The 19,229-nt window shown below is 50.4% G+C and overlaps 1 protein-coding gene across 2 annotated transcripts in view; it reads left to right on the plus strand.

Annotated features, from left to right (window-relative positions):
• Nucleotides 1–11,658: 11,658 nt before the first annotated feature.
• KIF26A (kinesin family member 26A) overlaps nucleotides 11,659–19,229 on the plus strand; it is a 136,420-nt gene continuing 128,849 nt past the window's right edge. The window contains exons 1-2 of one of the 2 annotated variants that reach the window (XM_074956332.1): nucleotides 11,659–12,384; nucleotides 16,196–16,462. In XM_074956332.1, coding sequence (XP_074812433.1) covers nucleotides 12,250–12,384; nucleotides 16,196–16,462 — 402 coding nt within the window. In that variant the 5' untranslated portion in view covers nucleotides 11,659–12,249. Of the gene's footprint in view, nucleotides 12,385–15,725; nucleotides 15,834–16,195; nucleotides 16,463–19,229 lie in introns of those variants that run through there. The other variant, XM_074956333.1, reaches the window with a different exon arrangement.

Consider the following 19,229-nt stretch of genomic DNA (forward strand, 5'->3'; position numbering starts at 1 on the left):
CTGAAACCTATTCTCAGATATTATTTTTAAAAGCTTTTTGCAGCCCTACAGTCTAAATCGTTAAGAGTTTCAGTGACAGTAATTGATGGTGCAGCGCCACCTGCTGAGAAATGCGAAGTGTAAATAGTAACTCAATACAATAGCACCTCAGATTAGTAACACATGGGGGAACTGAGATTATTAGCAACTCTGAAATGTTTGTAACTCTGAACAAAACATTTTGGTTGTTCTTTTAAAAGTTTACAGCTGAACACTGACTTAATACAGCTTTGAAACTTTACCATACAGAAGAAAAAATGCTGTTTGTAACCATCTTATTTTAAATGAAACAAACACAGAAACAGTTTCTCTCTCTCTCGCTTCTAACTGTGTACTTCTGGCTCCAAATGAGGTGAGTGGTTGACCAGTCAGTTGGTAACTCTGGTGTTCCTCAGGCTGAGTTTCTACTGTATATACATTAAACAGAGAGCTGTCATAAAACTATGGTGATTGGATGTTGATCAATAACCTTAGTTCTAAATTGAGTAGCAAATTGAGATTCAAGTTTCTCTTTCAAAATTAACAACATTGCTGTGATAAAAAGACCAGTCAAAAATCCCCGTCCCTTGCTGGGAGTCAAAGCCACTTGTCTCATATAACTGATAGGTTCTTTTCAGAGGGATAATTTGCTGTTAAAAAGTAAGAACCTGCTCTATTCTTTACCTCTTTATGACAAAGCAACATAATTTTAGTGGAATTGTACACTTTTCTCATTCCAATCAAGTATGTTTAAATATTGAATTAAGAAAATGGAATAGTTCTGTTTGTTCAAGGGATTAACAATGTACAAAGATATGGACAGAACAGCAAATAATACACGTTCCTGTTCAGATGCAGTAAAAAGAATTGGCCAGTCCCTCAAGGGGGACAATGCATCGGATGAGCAAGACAGACATTTCATGAGAGGACCGTCTGCGAGATCTTTCTGGGAGGCGTCTGATGACTTCGTCCCGTGCAATACAATCTTGATTGTAAAAAGTATGTGGACAAAGTAGTCTCTCTCGCTGAGCCTTCCCAGGATCTCACATTCTGTGTTACGAGGTCACGAAGAATAGGAAATGTTTCCTTTATGTGTGACTGGCAAATCTGCCTCCTTCTGTTGTAACTTTTTAGAGCATCTCATTTGATAAAGACTTTTTTGTGAAATATCTGTAGTAATCGTTTAATAACAGACCTCAGGGAATGCCCTCCGGTCTGACCGGTGTTATAGGGAAAGGGGAACTATTTGATTAAGCCCCAGTAAAGAACATCATGTCTCATCCCTATGAATACAGTCTACGCTTACCCCATCTGCTACATATGCCTATGGTTTCCTGGTGAGAGGGTCTCATTCAGCTCTCAGTTAAAAAACGGGATCATCCTAGGGCTGTGAATAGGAGTTACTCCTGATTTACACCTTTGTAACTGAAAGCAGAATTTGGCCCCGGTGACATCTGACATCACAGCCCCCCTTTTAGCTCTACCGCTTTAAACAGTGGGCTTCACAAGCCTGTAGGGACCATTCAGAAAGGAAGTAGATTGCAAATCAATTTGCATTTGCCACATCCAGTTCCGAACCAAATTGTCCTCTAGTTTAAACTTGGACTCGTTGGCAGAGCAAGAACATCAACACCGCGATCGCCGCAGCCCACAGAGGAGAGTTGTGGTCTGGTTCTACGGGCAAAAGAGCTGTTTTAAAATACCGCATGACCTAAAGCCTCCTGCCAGGCTAGTTGGCACCATCTTAACATTCATTGTGTAATATAGAAGTGATTTTGACGTCAACCATTTTTTTCGTGGATACAGTTGTTAAAAAATAAAGGGGGAAGAGCAAAAGCTTCCCCCAAGCTCAATAAGAAGCTGGCTTTATTACCACGTCAAATTAGGAGGTGGTCTCTCTTTGGCCGTTGCTGACTGGATGCATGGGGAACGGAAAGTCCCTCTTTCATAACTATTGTAGTCTTGGGGCTACCTTGTGCCCTCGGTTACAGTCAGACTTGGGTACAGAGTAGGCACTGTTCATTTCTACCTGCTTGGTCACAACTACCCCTTAGAGAAAGTCACCTGGAGAATATTAGAACTGCCAAAATCTCCTCAGCTCCTGAAAGAGGCTCTTTACTGAATGAATCCCACTGAAGTAGGAGGGTGCATTGTACTGAGCTAATGTTTTTCTACAGGGCATGAAAAAGGGCGACGGAATATCCCAAGAGGGAGACGCCACTTTGCCTAGAATGTATTACATGAGCTCTCTCCCTAAGAGGCAGATAAGTACCTGCCGTCAAATTAATACCGTGATTTCCTTTTCTGCCCAGAGGTTAGCTGCCCGTCTATAGCAATACGGAGATAAAGGCAGATGTTTCCTGCGCCAGGGGCCACCTGTTTCCATCCCAGCTACAAGAAAAGGCACCTTCCGGCGGGGCTGTAGGTGCTCTGATGAATTCTCGCCTGGCCAGTCATGTAAACGCCCATGAATGTGAGGTGGGAAGCAGTAATTGATTGTTCCAACCATTCTGATCTGGTCGGATCGTTCCGGGTTACAGGGCCGAGCGCTGTGTCATTAAATGCTCCAGCTGACTCTGGGCAGCGGGAATCCCCCCGGGTCCTACAACCAAGCGCGAGGCAGCAGCTGTGGCCGCAGCGCTGGGACCTGTGGCGCTGGCCCAGGTGCTGAAAGATCACCAGGGCTGCTCCCAGCTCCAATTAGAGTAACTCTCTGCCCCCCGCCCCCGCTCACACGCACACTCTGACTCTCTCTTCCACAACAGGCCCACGCTCGCACTTCTTGACTCTCCCTTCCTCCCTGAGAAAATGAGATCAGATTAACAGGAACCCTTCCTGGAGATAAATATGAGAATCCTGTCCCATGCGCCTTAAATCCTGCCATGATCCCCTGAGCTGCGGATAATCTTTGCTGTTGGGATCTCTTGCGACGTGCGGAACCCAGCCCCAGTACAGGCAGCAAGGCAGAGGGTGTATCCAGATGTTTCAGGCACCGCAATAGTTCTGACCAGTGCCGCGCTTAGGTAAACCTATAGAAGTAACACAATTGAAATAAATGGACCTTCGGACAACACTGGAGAAACCCGTGGGATCTTTACCTCTTTTATTTCCCCCAGTTTCCTATGGGCTGATGCTCAAAAGCCATTTGGTCAGAGGTCATTTAACTGTTAATAAAACTCAGCCTCTTTAATGGTGGGCGCGGTGAGAGACAGAGACTAACACCGTTTGAGTAAGTAGCGTTTAGCTGCCCAAGCGTGAGAGGCATTCAGGCAAGCAAGTGAGGGTTAAACTGGCATGATTAGGGTGACAAGAAATTGAATGGAAGAGCGTGGATTACAAACTGTCTCTCTTTATGACTTGCAAATTAGAATGGAAATTAAAAAGCTCGAACACAGCGATCCCCACGCCTCCCTGACACGGCCAGCTGAGCAAAGGATGGCCCACAACTGTCTTACATTAGGAGATGTCAGTCTTTCCTAACCCTGACCTTCACCAGTTGTTTACAGTAGGAATTTCAATCGCTTTCCTAGTAGATCAGGGCTGGCGACGACATGGACTGAAGCAGGGACTTGCTTAGGAATCTACTTTGGCAAAACAAGATGTAGTGAGACTGGGGTTAGGGATCAATGCTGGATGCCAATTTTAAAAAGAGCCCCTTGAAACTGATAATTGAAAGAGACTCTCTTTGAAGTCATATGTACTGAAACCCTGAGAGAATTGATGGTCCAGGGGTTAGGGCACTAAAATGGGATTTGGGCAACCGGGCCACACACTCCCTGTGCGCCCTTGGGAAAATCACCTAGTCTCTCCGTTCCCCATCTGCAAAATGGGGATAATAGCACTGCCTTACCTCAAAGGAGGGGTGTGAGGTGCTCAGAAGGGGTCATAAAGGTATCTAAGATATTCAGAGGGGCCAGCTTTCATGATGGGTGTAAACTCTAACACGAGGATTGAATCCCATTCACAGCCATGAACGACTGGCTTGCAAACAGTAAGCTAAGGAGAGGAGCGGGAAAATGAGGTAACGGCCATATTTCCAAGTGGAAAGGGGAAGTGGGGAGGTTAACAGGCTAACCCCAGAATTAAATGAAAGGATAGAGCAGAATAACAGCATGCTTCTCTCCAGACTCGCTGACGGATAGTGGTGGTGGTGATGAGTAGTTTACTGTTAATATAATCCTTCACTTTTATTTTTATTTTTACATATTTTGTCAGTGCTAGAGATCCTTGGGTGACACCAGAAGAGATTTTTTTCCCTCCTGGGAGGCAGTTACAGAGAATTTCTTCAGGAGAACCCCCCAAGGAGCTCCTTCCGCCCCTACTGGAGTCAGGGAGAGCTTTGCCTCTGATTTCATCTGGCGCAGAATCCTGAGCCATGAGATTAAATCACCTCTCAGCCATTTTTGCCCTCACAGATTGTCCTCTTACATACAGTCCAGCCATTCTCCTTGAACGTCTTACTGCCAAAAAAGTCTGCCGCTTGAAACTTCAGAGCGTGCGTTATTGAAAATTAAAGACTAGCTAGTTCATCCTCTTACCGGCCTGTCTGCTACTATACGGTAGGCTATTTTAGGTATCTATGTGGAGTGGAGTTTTGGTGGGCTAGGTTCAAACATACCCTGAACAGTTAGGTTTTTGAAGCCCCCAGGAGGAGGAAGATGATATGGCAGGAAGGTTACAGTTGTGTACATGCATCGTAATGCCTGATACTAACTACAGATCACACTGCTGCTCGCGAGTGATTTCTGGCACAAGGGGTGGTACAAAAGCGCCAAATGCCTTCACAATCTTGTGACTTGCTCTGAGAGGAGTCCAAGCAACACGTGGTGTGGGAGTTTCTAGCTCTAGAAGTTGTGCATTGTCGTCTCAGATGTGGTGAGCTTCCCTCCCCCCCCTTCAGTGTCCCTGCAGGAACTTTATTTCTCTCAGGGCCTAACAACCGCTGAAGGCTTACTTTTTTGTCTCAGCAGTTGTAGCATTACAGGCCAATGTTTCTTTTAAAAATCGAGCATAGACTCGAGGACAAGCTAAAAAAGCAGACAGATTGTGAGATTCAGACTTACTGGCTCTTTTCTTACACGCCAGGAAAGCTGCAGTCCCTCGTTATTAAACAAAACATTTATAAACAGTGGAAACAAGCAATGAGAACTGACTGGCCTGTTCTAGATTCCAGCCACTGGGAAAAAACCAACAAAGCAGTAGTTTACTGATGAGGAGACATCAGAGACATTACATCCTGGATCAATAGCTCTTGCTCCATTACACTGCGCCTGTGTATTATATAGATGTTTGTGGTGGTGCGTGCATGTTTGGGCTATATTTGATTAGAGAGAGAGAGAGCGATTAAAATACTGGAGGATAATCTGCTCTAGGAATATATGTTAAATTTTCTGGTTCTGTTGTAGTCGTTAGTAATACTGCCATATGTCACCGATAAATTGAAGCCTATGGTGGCTATAAAATTCTATTCGACCATTGAATTTTGGGATCATTTTGGTATGCTTAGAAAGAAGAGTTGCCTGCATCCTAAGGCAGTGCTTCCAACCTGCTCCGCTTCCTGTAACTTCCATTTCAGTATCTGTTTTTGTATTTTTCACTCCATGCATCTGATGAAGTGGGTTCTAGCCCACGAAAGCTTATGCCCAAATAAATTTGTTAGTCTCTAAGGTGCCACAAGGACTCCTGGTTATTTTTAAGGGATTTGTTGAGTTGTTTTCCTAATTGTGCTTTATTTAACTATGTATGAGCTATAAGTGTCTAGGACTAGTCTTGTTTTGCTTTCCTTTCTTTCCACTTGCTCTGATGTCCTTTTGAATAGCATGGGAACAAGATCAAAGGATACTTTTAGCACCTCCATCCGCCCCATGCAGCATTTGCTACAGGGAAAAGGGTGATTCATTTTAAAAACTCTAACAGAGAGAGAGAGACAGAACATTCCCTCTGATTGAAAACAAACAAACAAAAACAAACCCCGCAAACACCCTACGTGAACTTTAAAGTGAGCCCTATTATCACGTTATTTAAAGGTCTGATAGTGTCAGGTATCATACCGGAGAAAAATATTATGTCTGACAAAATGCTTATATTTTCCTGTGGTATTAATGAGAAACTTGCCCTGGGCTATTTCCCCATCTCAGAGGGCAGCAGATGCGGAAAGTCCTTAGGGATCAGATCTTTGAAATTTCATCAGCATTCATGGGTGACCTAGCCTTTTGAAGCACAATGATAGACATGATAAATCATCTTTACAACGAATTCTAATTATCCTTTATGTGGCCTGGGTGCCTCTTGAAAAGCAGAAATCTAACACTTTTCCTTCATTGCTTCCAGATTTCTATGTGGGTGTCAAACGTGGTTTGTTCTCCTCCTTTCCCTCTGTGGATTGTATGAGTCCCAAACCGGTAAGTGTGCAGGAGTCAAACTACTCTATTAAGTTACACGATTGCCTGTATTGAACTAAATTTAATTCTCTCCCCACTCCCAATGAAATTACGTGGCGCGGTGTAAAATAAGATTAGAAGTATACCATTATAGCAATTAATACTATAATGCCTCCATGATTAGTGTGCTACATTGAATTTCATGGATTTTTGCTCACTGTTGGCTAGATTTCCCTTGGGTCCTCTAGGCCAAACCATTGTATTCTTAGTAAATTAAATGTGAAATCACAGCGATATACTTTAAAAAATCCACTATAACCTGTATATCATATTAATAAATAAATCCAATATAATCTGTATGGCATAACATTATAGCCCTATATGATCGGGGGGCGGGGTGCCTTTTCTATAAGGACCACTGTTAGGTTATGGAAGTCCTGGGTGTCATGTGCCATAAATGGCTTGCTGGGTTTATAAGGAAAGTGTGTGCTCAGTGAATGGACCTTACAGCCATTTAGCGAGAGACAGCACTTTGCAAGGCCAGCCTTTCAGATCCCCTGTGGTGCAGTGCTGGTGGGGGGGGGGGGTGGCAGGCGCTGCCCGGCTGGGATGGGGGCTCTCTGTGCCCCGAGATTCCAGCGCTGCCCACCCATATGTGCCGAGCAGAGGAGACCCCAAGGGGGCTGCCCTGAGAGGAGCGCGGCTGGAGAACAGGCTGATGGGGACGCACAGTGCGGAGAACAGTCAAAGCGCCACGTGCCCAGCGCAGCATTTTGTATCCAAGGGCCGGTCCAGATTCTTTCTACCGACCGGCTCTGGCTCCAGCGGGCCTTGGATCGGGCCACGGCTGCCTTGTGTTTTGCCAGAGCTCTCTGGCACCCCAGTTCTTGTAGCAGGGACACGTTGCTGGAGGGTCATTTTGCACGCGCCCTTCCGGACAGCGCCTCGCCCGGCCCAGCAGCGCAGCGCCCGCCTCCCGGGGATGGAGCTGGATTGCAGCCAAGCTACATAGCCTAGGGGGCGGGGCGGCGGAGCAGAGCCCCAGCCGGCGGCCTTGCCCGCCGAAGCATAACGGGGGCACAAAGCGGAGGGAATGGCAAGGATGGGCCAGGCCTGTTCCTGCTACACACCGGAGTCACGGACTGGGGGTGTGGGGGTCCCGCACATAGGGTCCCATGCTGCTCTCTCCTACTGATGCGGCCACCTCTTAGGTGTCACCTGTGTAACGCGGGCACCCGCCTCTAGCGTTGTGCAGGGGCTCTGGGGCCCTGCATCCGTGCGAAGGTGCCAGGGAATGTCACGCCCCCCGCCCCAGCTGGGCGAGTGCTGGGCTTTCTGCGCCATCCAGACTCTCTTGCGCGTCCCCTCTCCGCGCGGCGTTTGATCCAGAACTATTCACAATGCGGGGCCCGCGCACCTGTGGGAAAGGGGGGCTGGGCTTCTGGCCCTATAAACCACACCGTGGTAACTGGGGTCACGTGGGGGTGCTCCCACTCCTCCATTCCACCGGGACCAGGGGCTTCCCGGGCTCCAATAGTCTTGCAGACGGAGCGGAGTTTACCCGAGGTTGCAAAACTTGAAAGGCGCCAGCGCAGTGGCAAGGTGCTAATCGGTGGGAAACAGCGTCTGCGGGGCTCTGCTTTGGCTACAGAGCTGGAGGGGAGAATTCCTCTGTTCTGTTCCCTTCTAACACTTGCCAGCCCGCAGATGCTCTCCCCCTCCGCCCCCCGGAGTGCCTTTAAAGAGGAGCATGTTTGAAGTGGCCCGGCCCCTGATGGAAATGGGGTTATTGCCGAGGTACGGTAATGGCTGTCTGGTTATCTGCAGCCAGGACTCTGTGGCGAGGAGATAAGATGGTTATTAAGAGACCCGTTTTAATGCTCGGGGATCGCTTTCAGAGCGCCCAAGAAAAATGGACTTTATCTAGTCTATTATTATATACAATCGCGCCGCTGATGTTTCTCTTCAGTTTAGAGCCCATGAATAAAAGCTAATAACTTTCCCTTCTGCCTGTTTATCGCCTGGACACCTGGGGGATTTTTCACTTTGTCAGAGCTTATTAAAGGGAGACTTTTAGGGGTTAGAGCTGGGGGTATTGGGGCTCTCGCCTCCTCAGGGCTCACTTAATACCTGCCATTAATTACTGATGTCGCACACAGGACTTTCAGAGAGCGGCTGGCTAAGCCAAGCCTGGGAGAAGGGCTCATGGTTACTGCGGGTGTAGGGATGGGGGTGGAATTAATTCCTGCTGGGGCTGAGGTTTTCGCTGGCAAAGGGGGTGAGGCTGAACTCCGGTAGGATTGAAGACATGGGGGACTGAGCAGTGGGAGGGAAGCGCATTGCAGGTGGGACTCAGGACATGGAGGGTGAGTCTACACTGCACTGTTAGCCCATAACTGGAACTCATGTTCAAGCCTACCCCCCCCCTTCTGTCTACACACAGGACCTCACAGGGTGGAGGGTCTGAGCCTAGGTCCCAGGGCTCAAACCCTATCGCTTTGCACTATCTATACTTTGCAGCCCCGCTGGACTCATGCTCTGGGAGTCCCCCAAAAGCACTTCACAATCCCACAGGCTGACTTTCTTTGTCCTATGGACAGTCAAGTTTTCCCACACTGCACCATGAACGAAGGGCTAGAAGGCCACATTTTGGAAGGGCGCTAGGAAGTCTGGGGTCTGGGTGGTTGGACTTGGGCCTGAAGAATGTAGTATAGATGCTGGAGCCACAGGTTGTGACCTAGGATTCAACAATGGATTGCAAATGAGTGTAGCCTACCTTAACAAACTCAGGCGCTGCTAACTTTAGTTCTGCTAACTCCGGGCTTACATTGCAGTGTAGACATACCTGGAGAGGCCGTTGGAAGGAGACCTAGGGTGAAATCCTGGCCCTTTTGAAGTCAACAGCATAACTCCCATTGACTTCAATAGGGCTAGGAATTCATCTCTGTTTCCCTGTGGCAGTGAGGACATGGGGATTGTGGTTATGGCAGTAGCCAAGGGACAGGGGCATGACTCTGGATGGAGGGTATGGGGCACTGGAGTAGTAGAACTTTGGAAAATTCACTACCCTGCCCCCTAATAAATGTCCAGCAACATTTGTTACCCTTTCAGGGGGTTTAAACTTCCTCCTTCTGCCCTCAATTTACTTAGATTGTAAGATCTTTGGGAGCAGGGACTGTCTCTTTATTTGAGTGTACAGTACCTAATACAGTTGGGGCTGGGACCTCTAGGTGCTGAGCAATACCAACAATTATAATGTTTATTTATTTATTTCACCGTTCTGATGAAATTGCTTCTCTCTCTTCCCCCCTGGAAAACTAGCAATATTGCCCATGCTCATGTTCCCAACAGCAACCTCATCTTCCTTGGGGAATGGGCCCATGTTTCCTTCCAGACATTTCCCACCAAAACGGGCCCCTGAAAGCATTTGTAAGGAGAGCCAAGGAACCTTGACTGGTGAGATGTTTGGAATTTCAGGAGTATTTCACAGGGAGAAGCGACCTGAGCCTGGTGGGACTGAGGACCTGGGGGGATAGGATGGGCTTGGCAGGGGGCTGATTCTGGGTGAAATTGTGGAGGTTGAGAGAGAGGCTAGACTTGGCCTAAGGGCAAGGGATTGATTCTGGGTGGGAGGACTGAGGACGTGTTCTGGGCTGGAGGGGGGGCTTAAGGCTCTGACTCCTGGAGGACTGGCTTGGAATTAATAGTTTCGGAGCCCATTGAACCACCTCAGTGCAACTCTGGACTCAAACATCTCCCTGAGGAGGAGAGGCGATAGGAAACCCCACATGGTGGGTTTTTCCTTTCCCCAGACACGTTTGACTATTTTGTCCTCATTCAAATTTCCATCCAGCGCCTGCTTCTGGATCCCAGATTCCATAGCCATTATACAAGCCGCTGCATTCATTGGCTGCTGCTGTCTAAAACAGTGATTTTCAAGCTATGGTCTGTGGGGGTCCGCAGACTATGTCTAAGATTCCCAAAGGCGCCCCCCATTCGAAATATTTTAGGGTTCCACAAATGGAAAAAAAGTTTGAAAACCATTGGTCTAAAATATATGCTTTTTAATCAGCTGGAAGCCTGAAATGGGAGACCCCGTATATTTTGGGGGTAACCAAGAGCCAGGATGCTTTTTAGTGCCATTTCCTTTGGCAAAACTTTTGTTTATACTAGCAATTGATTAAACCCGGCAGGACCCAGGGTAGATCCGGTGTCCTATGGCTTGGCAGATGTGTGAGCTCTTACACAAGGAATCACTTTAGGCAGGCGCAGCTCAGTGTAAACTGGGCATCACTGGACTGGAGACTGGCTTCCAGCATTCATAGGAAGGTGTCAAGAGTGTAATTTTGGGGGGGGGGGGAAGAGAAAAGCAGAGTGGTGACAGTTTGGATCCCTTACGGAATCCCGCCTCTGCGAAGGCGTGAATCTCGGGACTGCGCTGCTGCTCCTAAGTACTAGAAATTAAAGGCGCGTAGACAAGGCTGAGCTCGGCGACTGTGGGCCCCCTACAGAGCCGGGCTGCATAGCTTATTCTGCTCACTTGCGCCGGAGACACGCCGAAGCGGGGACAACGCTTTGGGAGTAGTTTGCTTAGGGGGAGAAGTACAGGGAAGGGGATTAATGCGCTGCCTAGCGCCCCTGCCCCCTTGGCCGCTCGCTCTCGCCGCCGCGCGCCGGGGCGCTGCCTGTCCGCCCGTCACCGCAGGCTGATGTCACCGTGGCTGCGAGCCCCGGCGGGGTTGGCTCGGGCAAGGCGTGGAGGGGGCGCGGGGCTCCTGCAGCCCCAGGCAGCGGCGGCAGCAGCCCGCGCCGCTCCGGCAGGCAGGGAAGCTAGGCTGGTTCTGGGTGAGACCCACCCCGCCCGCAATTAGCCTCGCTTTTTATACGGCGCCCGTGTAGGCAGGGCACCCAGGCAGCCGTGCCAAGGCAGCGCTAGGCCTGCCTCCCTCCCTCCTCCCTTCCCTCCCTGCAGGCGACTTTTCAGGAGGAAGCCACCAAATGCAAAAGCTCTGCCTCCAACTTTCCTCGTTAGCAGCAAAGCCGGGGGGTGGCGGTGCGGGGAGCTGCGGGGAGCACCCTGGCTGCACCCCGGGAGCCAGATTTAGGGGCGGGCGGGGGGAGCCTGCAGGGTTTCCACGTGTCCTCTGGGTCTGCTGGACAGGGCTTCCGAGAGCCAGAGAGGCCGAGGGGGGATGCATCTGCCACCGCTTGCCACTGAAGTCGCTCTGAAGGCAGCAGGCACGCGTCTGTGGCGGAGGAGAGGCGCTCGCCCCTTCAGCCCAGCCATTAGAGACCCGTTCCTCGCCCCCGATGAGGAGCGGAGCCAGCTGCTTGTGTGTCTCGGGCTCTCTGGTTAATAACAAGCTTTTAGGGGAGCGGTAGCCCCGGCTGGAAAGTATTTCCTCAGGCGTTTCCCTTCATCCCTTGCTAACTGTCATCACAGACTTCACAGGCAGCCCTGCCTTCCTGGCACTCCCCCGGAGAAATCACCAGTGCATGGGGGAGGCAGGAGAGAGGCGCTCTGGGTCAACGGCAAGGGCATCCTCAGACGAGCCCGATGCGGGCTGGGCGCTGATGGCCGGCAGGAGCGAAGCAGGGGACAGAGGGGAAGAGGCTGCGGCTCTGATGGGACGCTGAGCGGAGCTGCTGCTGCTCGCCCGCGGGAGGAGCCCAGCAGACCAGGTGCGCTAGAGGGGGAAATAAAAAGGAGCGAGAGATATTGGTGGGTTTGCTGCCTGGCTACTGGCTCCCTAACCCCCAGCCCTGCGCAGCCTGCCAGTATGAAGGAGTAACTCGCACCCAGCGTGGTTCTTGGCCATCGCTCAGGGAGCCGGATATTTCAAACCAAACGATGGCTTTTCAAAAATCACCCGATCCCTCCAACGCCACCAGGAAAAACCCCAGCCTGCTGGAGATAGGCGCTCTCTGCCTGGACTCGGACATCATCTTCGGCTTCACCAGCCACCTGCTGCGGAGGAAAGGCAAGGTAAGAGAGACCACCGCGGCTGGGGGTTGTTGGGACAGGAAAGCGCTCGGGGCCAGGGGCAGCAGTGGGCGAGTTGGGTTTGGCTGCAAGCACCGATTTCCGCCCCGTTGTAGACCGAAGCTAAAAGAAAACTTGGTAGGGTTTAAGTGTCTCCTAGTTCCTACGTATAAAGTAAATTCCGAAACGTGCAACGAGCCCACGTGCAGTTTCAGCACCACGAACAGTCCAGGCTGCACAATAAAAGACCAGCAATTAAATCCGGGAAAGACACCACTGCTTAGAAACACCCTTCCCAGGGCTCCTCTATGTCCGTCTCAATGGTAAACGCGCGGAATACAGCAAAGCCACTGAATGATCCTTTCTGAAAGGGATCCGGGCGGCTCCCTCGGATCACCTTGCGTAAAGCGTGGAGCGGTTGGCTTCAATCTACAGGAAACCTTCGAAATGGGGGTGTCTTAGAAATACCTGTGTCTATCCAAGGTGTTTTTAAAAAAGCGCCTGATTAGTTCTAGCAGCATGACTCGCAGCACAGAACCGGAGCTGGAACCAGGGCCCACCCCCCCTTTCCGCTGCAATCCAGCCCGACAGTGTGAGTCGAAGGAGGCTTTTGCAGCCATTACTCAGTCTCATGAAATATTTAAGCAAGTTACTGAAGACCTGCAGAGCGCATTGAGTAGACACGATAAGGAGACCGGGCACATCACTCAGAATCATGCGTGTGTCTTTGTCTCCTCTGCCCCCAGGTTAATGCCAGGGACAAGGTACTAATGAAGCGTTCCCAGCTGTGCACAGTGCAGTGCCCCGGCAGCAGGGCAGCTAAAGGTTCGCAAGGGCGGGCTGCTTGGGGGCCAAAGGCATTGAAGTTTGCCATGGGCATCCCTGAGGCGGTGAGTGGCCAGGTGGGCTAGTTACAGTGGAGGGTCTCCGGCCAGGATCTTTAACGGCTGCTGTAAATTAGGCCTGGAGTGTCACATTTTCCGATTTCACCAGCCTCCCCTGATGGTTGCATTGTTTGGCGTGTGCGCGCTTGTGATTTGCGCGCATAAACTCCGCGGGGGACCTCGCCTGCAGCAGGAGGTGATGGGGAATGGCGGTCATCAGAGGCACATGGAGGGATGCTGGGCTCCCACGGGGAACAAGAGTTTGCAGAGCTGCTTAGTGCACGCGTGAGCCAGCTGGGGCGCCGGAGCTCGCAGGGGAACCGCTGCCGCCCGAGAGAGTCTGGGGAGGTGGCGCATCAAGCGGAGCGTAAGGGAGCTAGCGCGCAGTTGACAGAGTTCAGAGCCATTAAGCGTGCATTTAATAGCTTTCATTACGGATTAAGCGTCTGGGATAAGTCTGCCTGGTAAAGGCAGTCTCCCTGATGAGGCGACACGCATTGTAGCGCACCCTGATCATTGCTTGAGCGCCTGAAAATGCAGGTGCAAATCTGCGGGAGCTAAAGAGCGATTAAAGTTACGCGGCCAAAGAGACTTTCCATTTAAAGACCTTTTATCGGCAGCCCGCATTTCGGGCTGTGGCTCTTCACTCACCTGTGTCCAAAGGTGAGCTGCAAGAGGCGCAGCGCGTTATTATTATAACCCATACTGAGTCAAACACAAATCGCGCGAGTGTAATGCTGGTACATATCGTTGTCCTGTATTTAATGGGGATTATGTGTGCGCAGAGGGGAACCAAAAGTTTCCAACCTGCCTGCCCAAAGTCAAATGCACGCATGCGAGGCAGTCTAGCGGCTCTGCAATGAGGCACAATAAAGAAACCACTTGTGGCTGTGTGTTTCCGGAGCGAACCCCCTCCGCCCCTTCTAAGTGGGTCTGGGGATCGCAGAGTGAGAGCGTGTAGACTGAATTCGCGGGGGACCTGTGCAAGCACATGGCCAAGTCTCTGCCACCGAAGTGCGGAGTAGCACGGGGCCAGCAGATGGCGCTCCAATCACAGGGACCGCTCTTAGCCTGCAACCGGAGACCAGAGTATATTGCCCCAGCTCTCGCGGTTGCTTCATTCAGCTACTTATGCACTGGCAGGGCTCAGACTATCCGGTGCGAGAGCAGTAGCTGGACAGGGCAAGCAGGTCTCAGACACATAAATAGCAAAGACCCAAGCCACGCAACTACCCTGCCTGCGAGAGTGAAGTGTGAAGCCACTGCCCGTCACACTCTTGCAGGTGTAAAACGCATCCAGATCCACTCCGCGGGTCAGAACAGAACCGGCGGGATGCTTGTTGTCCGGGGGGGGGGGGGGAGCGTAGCAATCAGGGGCAAGGAAGGGTTCCACCCGTCTGTCTGCCTGCAACAGAAGTGCTAAGGACAGGAGGCGGAACGGCAGCCGGGGAGACAATTAGCTGCGGAACGGGGATTTCTCCACCTGTCGGGTCAGTTGTCACATGCACATTCCTAAAGAGCTGATGGGAACGGGCGGAACGGTACACAGACTCCAGCATGTGTGTGTGTGTGTGAGAGAGGGGGCGAGAGCGCGGAGAGTCACCTGTGCAAGGTGCGCGAGGCTCTCAAACGCCACCCGAGTACACGTGGCTGGGGCCAGACACCGAGCTGCATCGGGAGAGATTCCTCGAGCGAGCGAGCTCTCCAGGCACGTGGCATAAAACAAACGGCGAGAGGAACTCAAAGGACGAGCTGTGCCTCCTTTCTTGCTAGTTTGAAGTGCAGAGCCCAGGGTTCAATCCCATTTCCTTCGCAGGCACCCTTCCCCCCTCCCATGATGTAGCAGTTTAAAAGCCTGATCGTGAGAGTTGTTTGGAAAGTTTGGCTCGGGCTGCCCCATGCACACTCCCAAAAAGCAACCCCCTTGTCACTGTTGGGGAAGTTTTTATTTGAAGGGACTCGCGTGGCAGGCACCCCACGCACGCTCCGGAGAGTTTGGAGCCGAACGGAGCCTGCAGGGTCAGTGTGGCAAAGAAACGCTCAGACTGTAGCGGCTCCCACCTCGTTCACCCCACCCCACGCGGAGCCCCTCCTCCCCTCGGAGCAGTTTTTCCTAACGCGCTCCAGTGCGCTCGGTCCCTTTCTGCCCCGAGGTGGGGAGCTCACTTCTCCTCCGCCTTCTCCTCCCGCCTGCTCCGCCCGCTGGCTCAGTCCGGGGCTTCTCTCGCGAACTTGCAACCCAAACTTTACTCCTTTGAGTTCCAACAACATGGGAGGAAATATTACGTAGCTCCAGGCCGCCGCCCGCCGCAGCAGCCGCCCTTGCAAGTGGAAACCAAGGAGCCGGACTTTGCAGCCCCCGGTCCCTGGACTTGGCAATGGGCAGGAAGGTCTTTCAGGACAGCTCGGGACTGCGCAGCCCAGTGTAGCTGCAAAGAGCTGGGATCTGGGCGAGCGGGTGGGTCAGGGTCCAGGTGACAAAAACGTGCCTGGTCCGGAACCATGATCCGGGCTGCAGAGAATCCAGGGGGGAGAAGGTGTCTGGGCTCGGAACACCGGGCTGCGGGGGTAAGTTGGGACGGAACTTTTCAGGGAAGGTTAATGGAGCCTGGTGCAGAGCGCGAGAGCTTTCACCCCTGCCCTGCGCGCGCGGATCCCCCGGGTGCTCGGAGTTTGTTGCTCCTGTAGTTGGCCGCGCGCTTGGGAGGCACGAGGGGACTTTGCACGGGAGGCTGTGCGAGCAGCGTGCGCGGGAGCCGGTCAGTGCACCCGGCCGAGGGTTACAGAGTTGACTTTTTGCACCGGTCCGGCCCGGAGGCTGCTCTTTGCAGGGTTCCCCTCCCAGGCGCAGGGGCCCCTCTTTGCAGGCTGCCCCAGATAACGGGAGCTGCTGGCTCCTTGCACCGTCCTGAGTCGTTCTCTCTTTGCAGATCGCGGAGGGAAGCTCTGGGCGAGAGCCGGCCCCGCTGTCTCTGGAGCTCGCCCCTAGGAAGAGGCTGCCGCCTGCCGCCGATGAGGACCGTTGCGGCAGCCGCCCCGCTCCGGAGGGAGCTGGGGCCGTCTCGCTGGCCGAGCTGGGGCACTTCGAGAGAACCGGGAAAGGAGGGTGGTGCAAGAACTGCCAGGTCAAACTGGCCGAACTCAAGAAGCAAGCCGTGAAACTGGCCGCCAGCAGCAGCCCAGCTAACTCCCTGCCGGTAAGCCAGGTCCTTGCCCCCTGCCCGGGCACAGACTCGCGCGGAATGGGGTTGCGCAATCGCATCTGGAGCACACACAGCTGGAGAGCTGTGGGGCCCTTACCTAGAACTCTACACTGTGGCCACCCAGTACCTGGCTACAGCTAGATCTTTGTATACTACGCAAATCTGCGTGACGAGGGCTGTCTAACACATAGCATGTGTAGAGCTGTGCACCCAAGGTTCCTGGTACCTGTCTAGAGCTCAGCATCTGCAACTCAGTGCTCCTGCTATCTAGCTTTCTGCATAGTACTTTTCTGGGTCTCTGCGCTGTTTTAGAGTAATAGATCTAGTTGCTATGCTGCAGAGCTAGATCTCTGCATAGTAAATACCTGTGTCTATACATAGTGCAAGTCTAGATCTTTGCATAGTGCTGATCCAGAGCTGCAAGGGGAGTAGAGGGGGCAAAAAAACCTAACTAGTTTTAAGACTGAGCTTGATAAGTATATGGAACGGATGGTATGGTAGGATTGCTTTACAGTGGCATGTGGCCCATCTGTGACTGCTAGTGGCAAATATCCCTAACAGCTGGAGATGAGACACTAGATGGAGAAGGCTCTGAGTTACTACAATGAATTCTTTCTCAGCTGTCAGGCTGGTGGGTCTAATATATTTGGGGTCAGGAAGGAATTTCCCCTCAGGTCAGATTGGCAGAGACCCTGCAGGTTTTCACCTTCCTCTGCTGTGTGGGGCACTGGTCACTTGCTGATTTAAACTAGAGTAAATGGTGGATTCTCTGTAACTTGAAGTCTGTAAATCATGATTTGAGGACTTCAATAACTCACCTGGAGGTTATGGGTGTATTACAGGAGTGTATGTGGGGGGGAGGAGGTTCTGTGTTCTGCAATGTGCAGGAGGTCAGACTAGATCACAGTGTTCCCTACTGGCCTCAAAGTCTATAAGTCTATGAGTACAGATCTAGGGCTCTGTATAGTATACATCTAGATCACTCTATGTCTGTACTATTTAGCATGTGACTTGAGTCTAACATGAGTGATTTCAGTACTAAAAATGGTTAACATTTCAAAGACTTCAGATTTCAAACTCTTCTTTAGCACAATGAAATTGCAGCCATTGCAAACTCACCCAGTACATACAAATAGCTGATTGCCAACATTACTTTTTGCTGACAGTGTGAGCTGGAAAGTAGATTAAACATTGTGTGGCATGCAGTCAGGAACACACACTGTGTCAGAGATCAAAGTCAGTCCAGACTGTGCAGTCTTTCCTCACACTAAGAACATGAAGTGCCAAAAGTGCCCTTTGTCAAACTTGGTAGAAGTTGGTGTAAGTGGCCTGTGTCTCAGAGCCCCAGTCACATAGTTCTGGAGATAGTCTGAGCTGAAACGGCAACTGTGCTTTACAGGACGTTAATTTGTTCTATTGCAAGATCACTAACAATTGGCAGTAGCACTAAAGTGGCACTAACAATTGCTCATTTCACGCAGGCCATAAAATGCTACCGAACGTTAAACTATGATGTTCCCGATGTGTCTACATATTTCATTAACATAATTTGGAAAGAAAGTTTATGAAGGATGGTTTTGCTGGGCCCTGAATGTCTGGATGCTTGAATACACATCTCTGCTTGGTGGGTTGACTCCTGTTCTTAATCTCACAAGGGCAAATCTTGGTCACATCATATTCTCATGCATTTATGCCTTCTACTAGACATTGATGAATATCTGATAATGAATGAGTGTATAATGCATGAGTGTTCTGGGGCTTTCATTTGCCATATGCATTGCTTTACCTATGGGTAGTGTGTTTATCTGCACAGTCGTCTTCTTCCTCTGTGTATATGATATGCATATGTTAGTTGCATTATATTATTAATATGTTCTTCTAGCAAAAGTATGTGAAACATCACTCTTAAAAGCTATTATAAGTAAAAAGCATATACAATCATGACTAGACACATTAACAGATCACAAAGATTAGGTAGTGGGACAACATAGAACAGAAAACCCTAGTAGTTCATTTACAAGGCAGACAAAATGTGTATTACATTTTTGATAGCATTGGAAGTAACATTGTTTTCCAAACAATGCTTATCTGGATGTTTGCAAGAAGGAGGGGAGAGGTCTGCAGAGGAAGCCAAACCCTCTTGACCTTCATTTTCATTCAAAGAGTTCCTGTATGATCTGCAGAATTCCCATTGAATCTAAATATAGTTTTGTTTGGAGGTGCATTGTACTGTAGTGTCAGTATGCAAAGCTCAGATTATAGTACCTTCGGGCTTGATCTAAAGCCCTGTGAAATCAATAGGAGTCTTTCCATTGACTTCAGTGGGCTTTGGATCAAGTCCTTATTTCTTTAGTGTAAAATGTCATGTGCTTTATCTCAACTGAAGGCAGCACTATTGGACCTCCTGTTGTCTGGATCCCCATGAATGGTGAATAGAAGTTTAATTTCCTATTGTTAAGTGTATGTGATATACTGGCTTTAACCGAAGCATACAATGCCTGAATCCTTATTATTCTTATAGGAGTTTCTGCCTTTATTGGAAAGTAATGGGTTCCTATCTTTAGATAGAAAAGTAAATGGATCTTTGTCATGGGAAAAAATACATATGCTGGAAAGTCAATGGGTCTTGCCCAGGTGTTCAGGTGAAGAGACCTGTCTCCAAAGGCCTGTTTGTGTGGTCTCATTTGTGTAAGTCTCCGGGGAACCTCCCTGATAAGTACTTGATGATGGGTAAATTAATCCCCCTTTTCTTCAGGGTTCA

Source organism: Natator depressus, chromosome 6 (assembly GCF_965152275.1).
Source record: "Natator depressus isolate rNatDep1 chromosome 6, rNatDep2.hap1, whole genome shotgun sequence".
NCBI classification, from domain to species: domain Eukaryota; kingdom Metazoa; phylum Chordata; order Testudines; family Cheloniidae; genus Natator; species Natator depressus.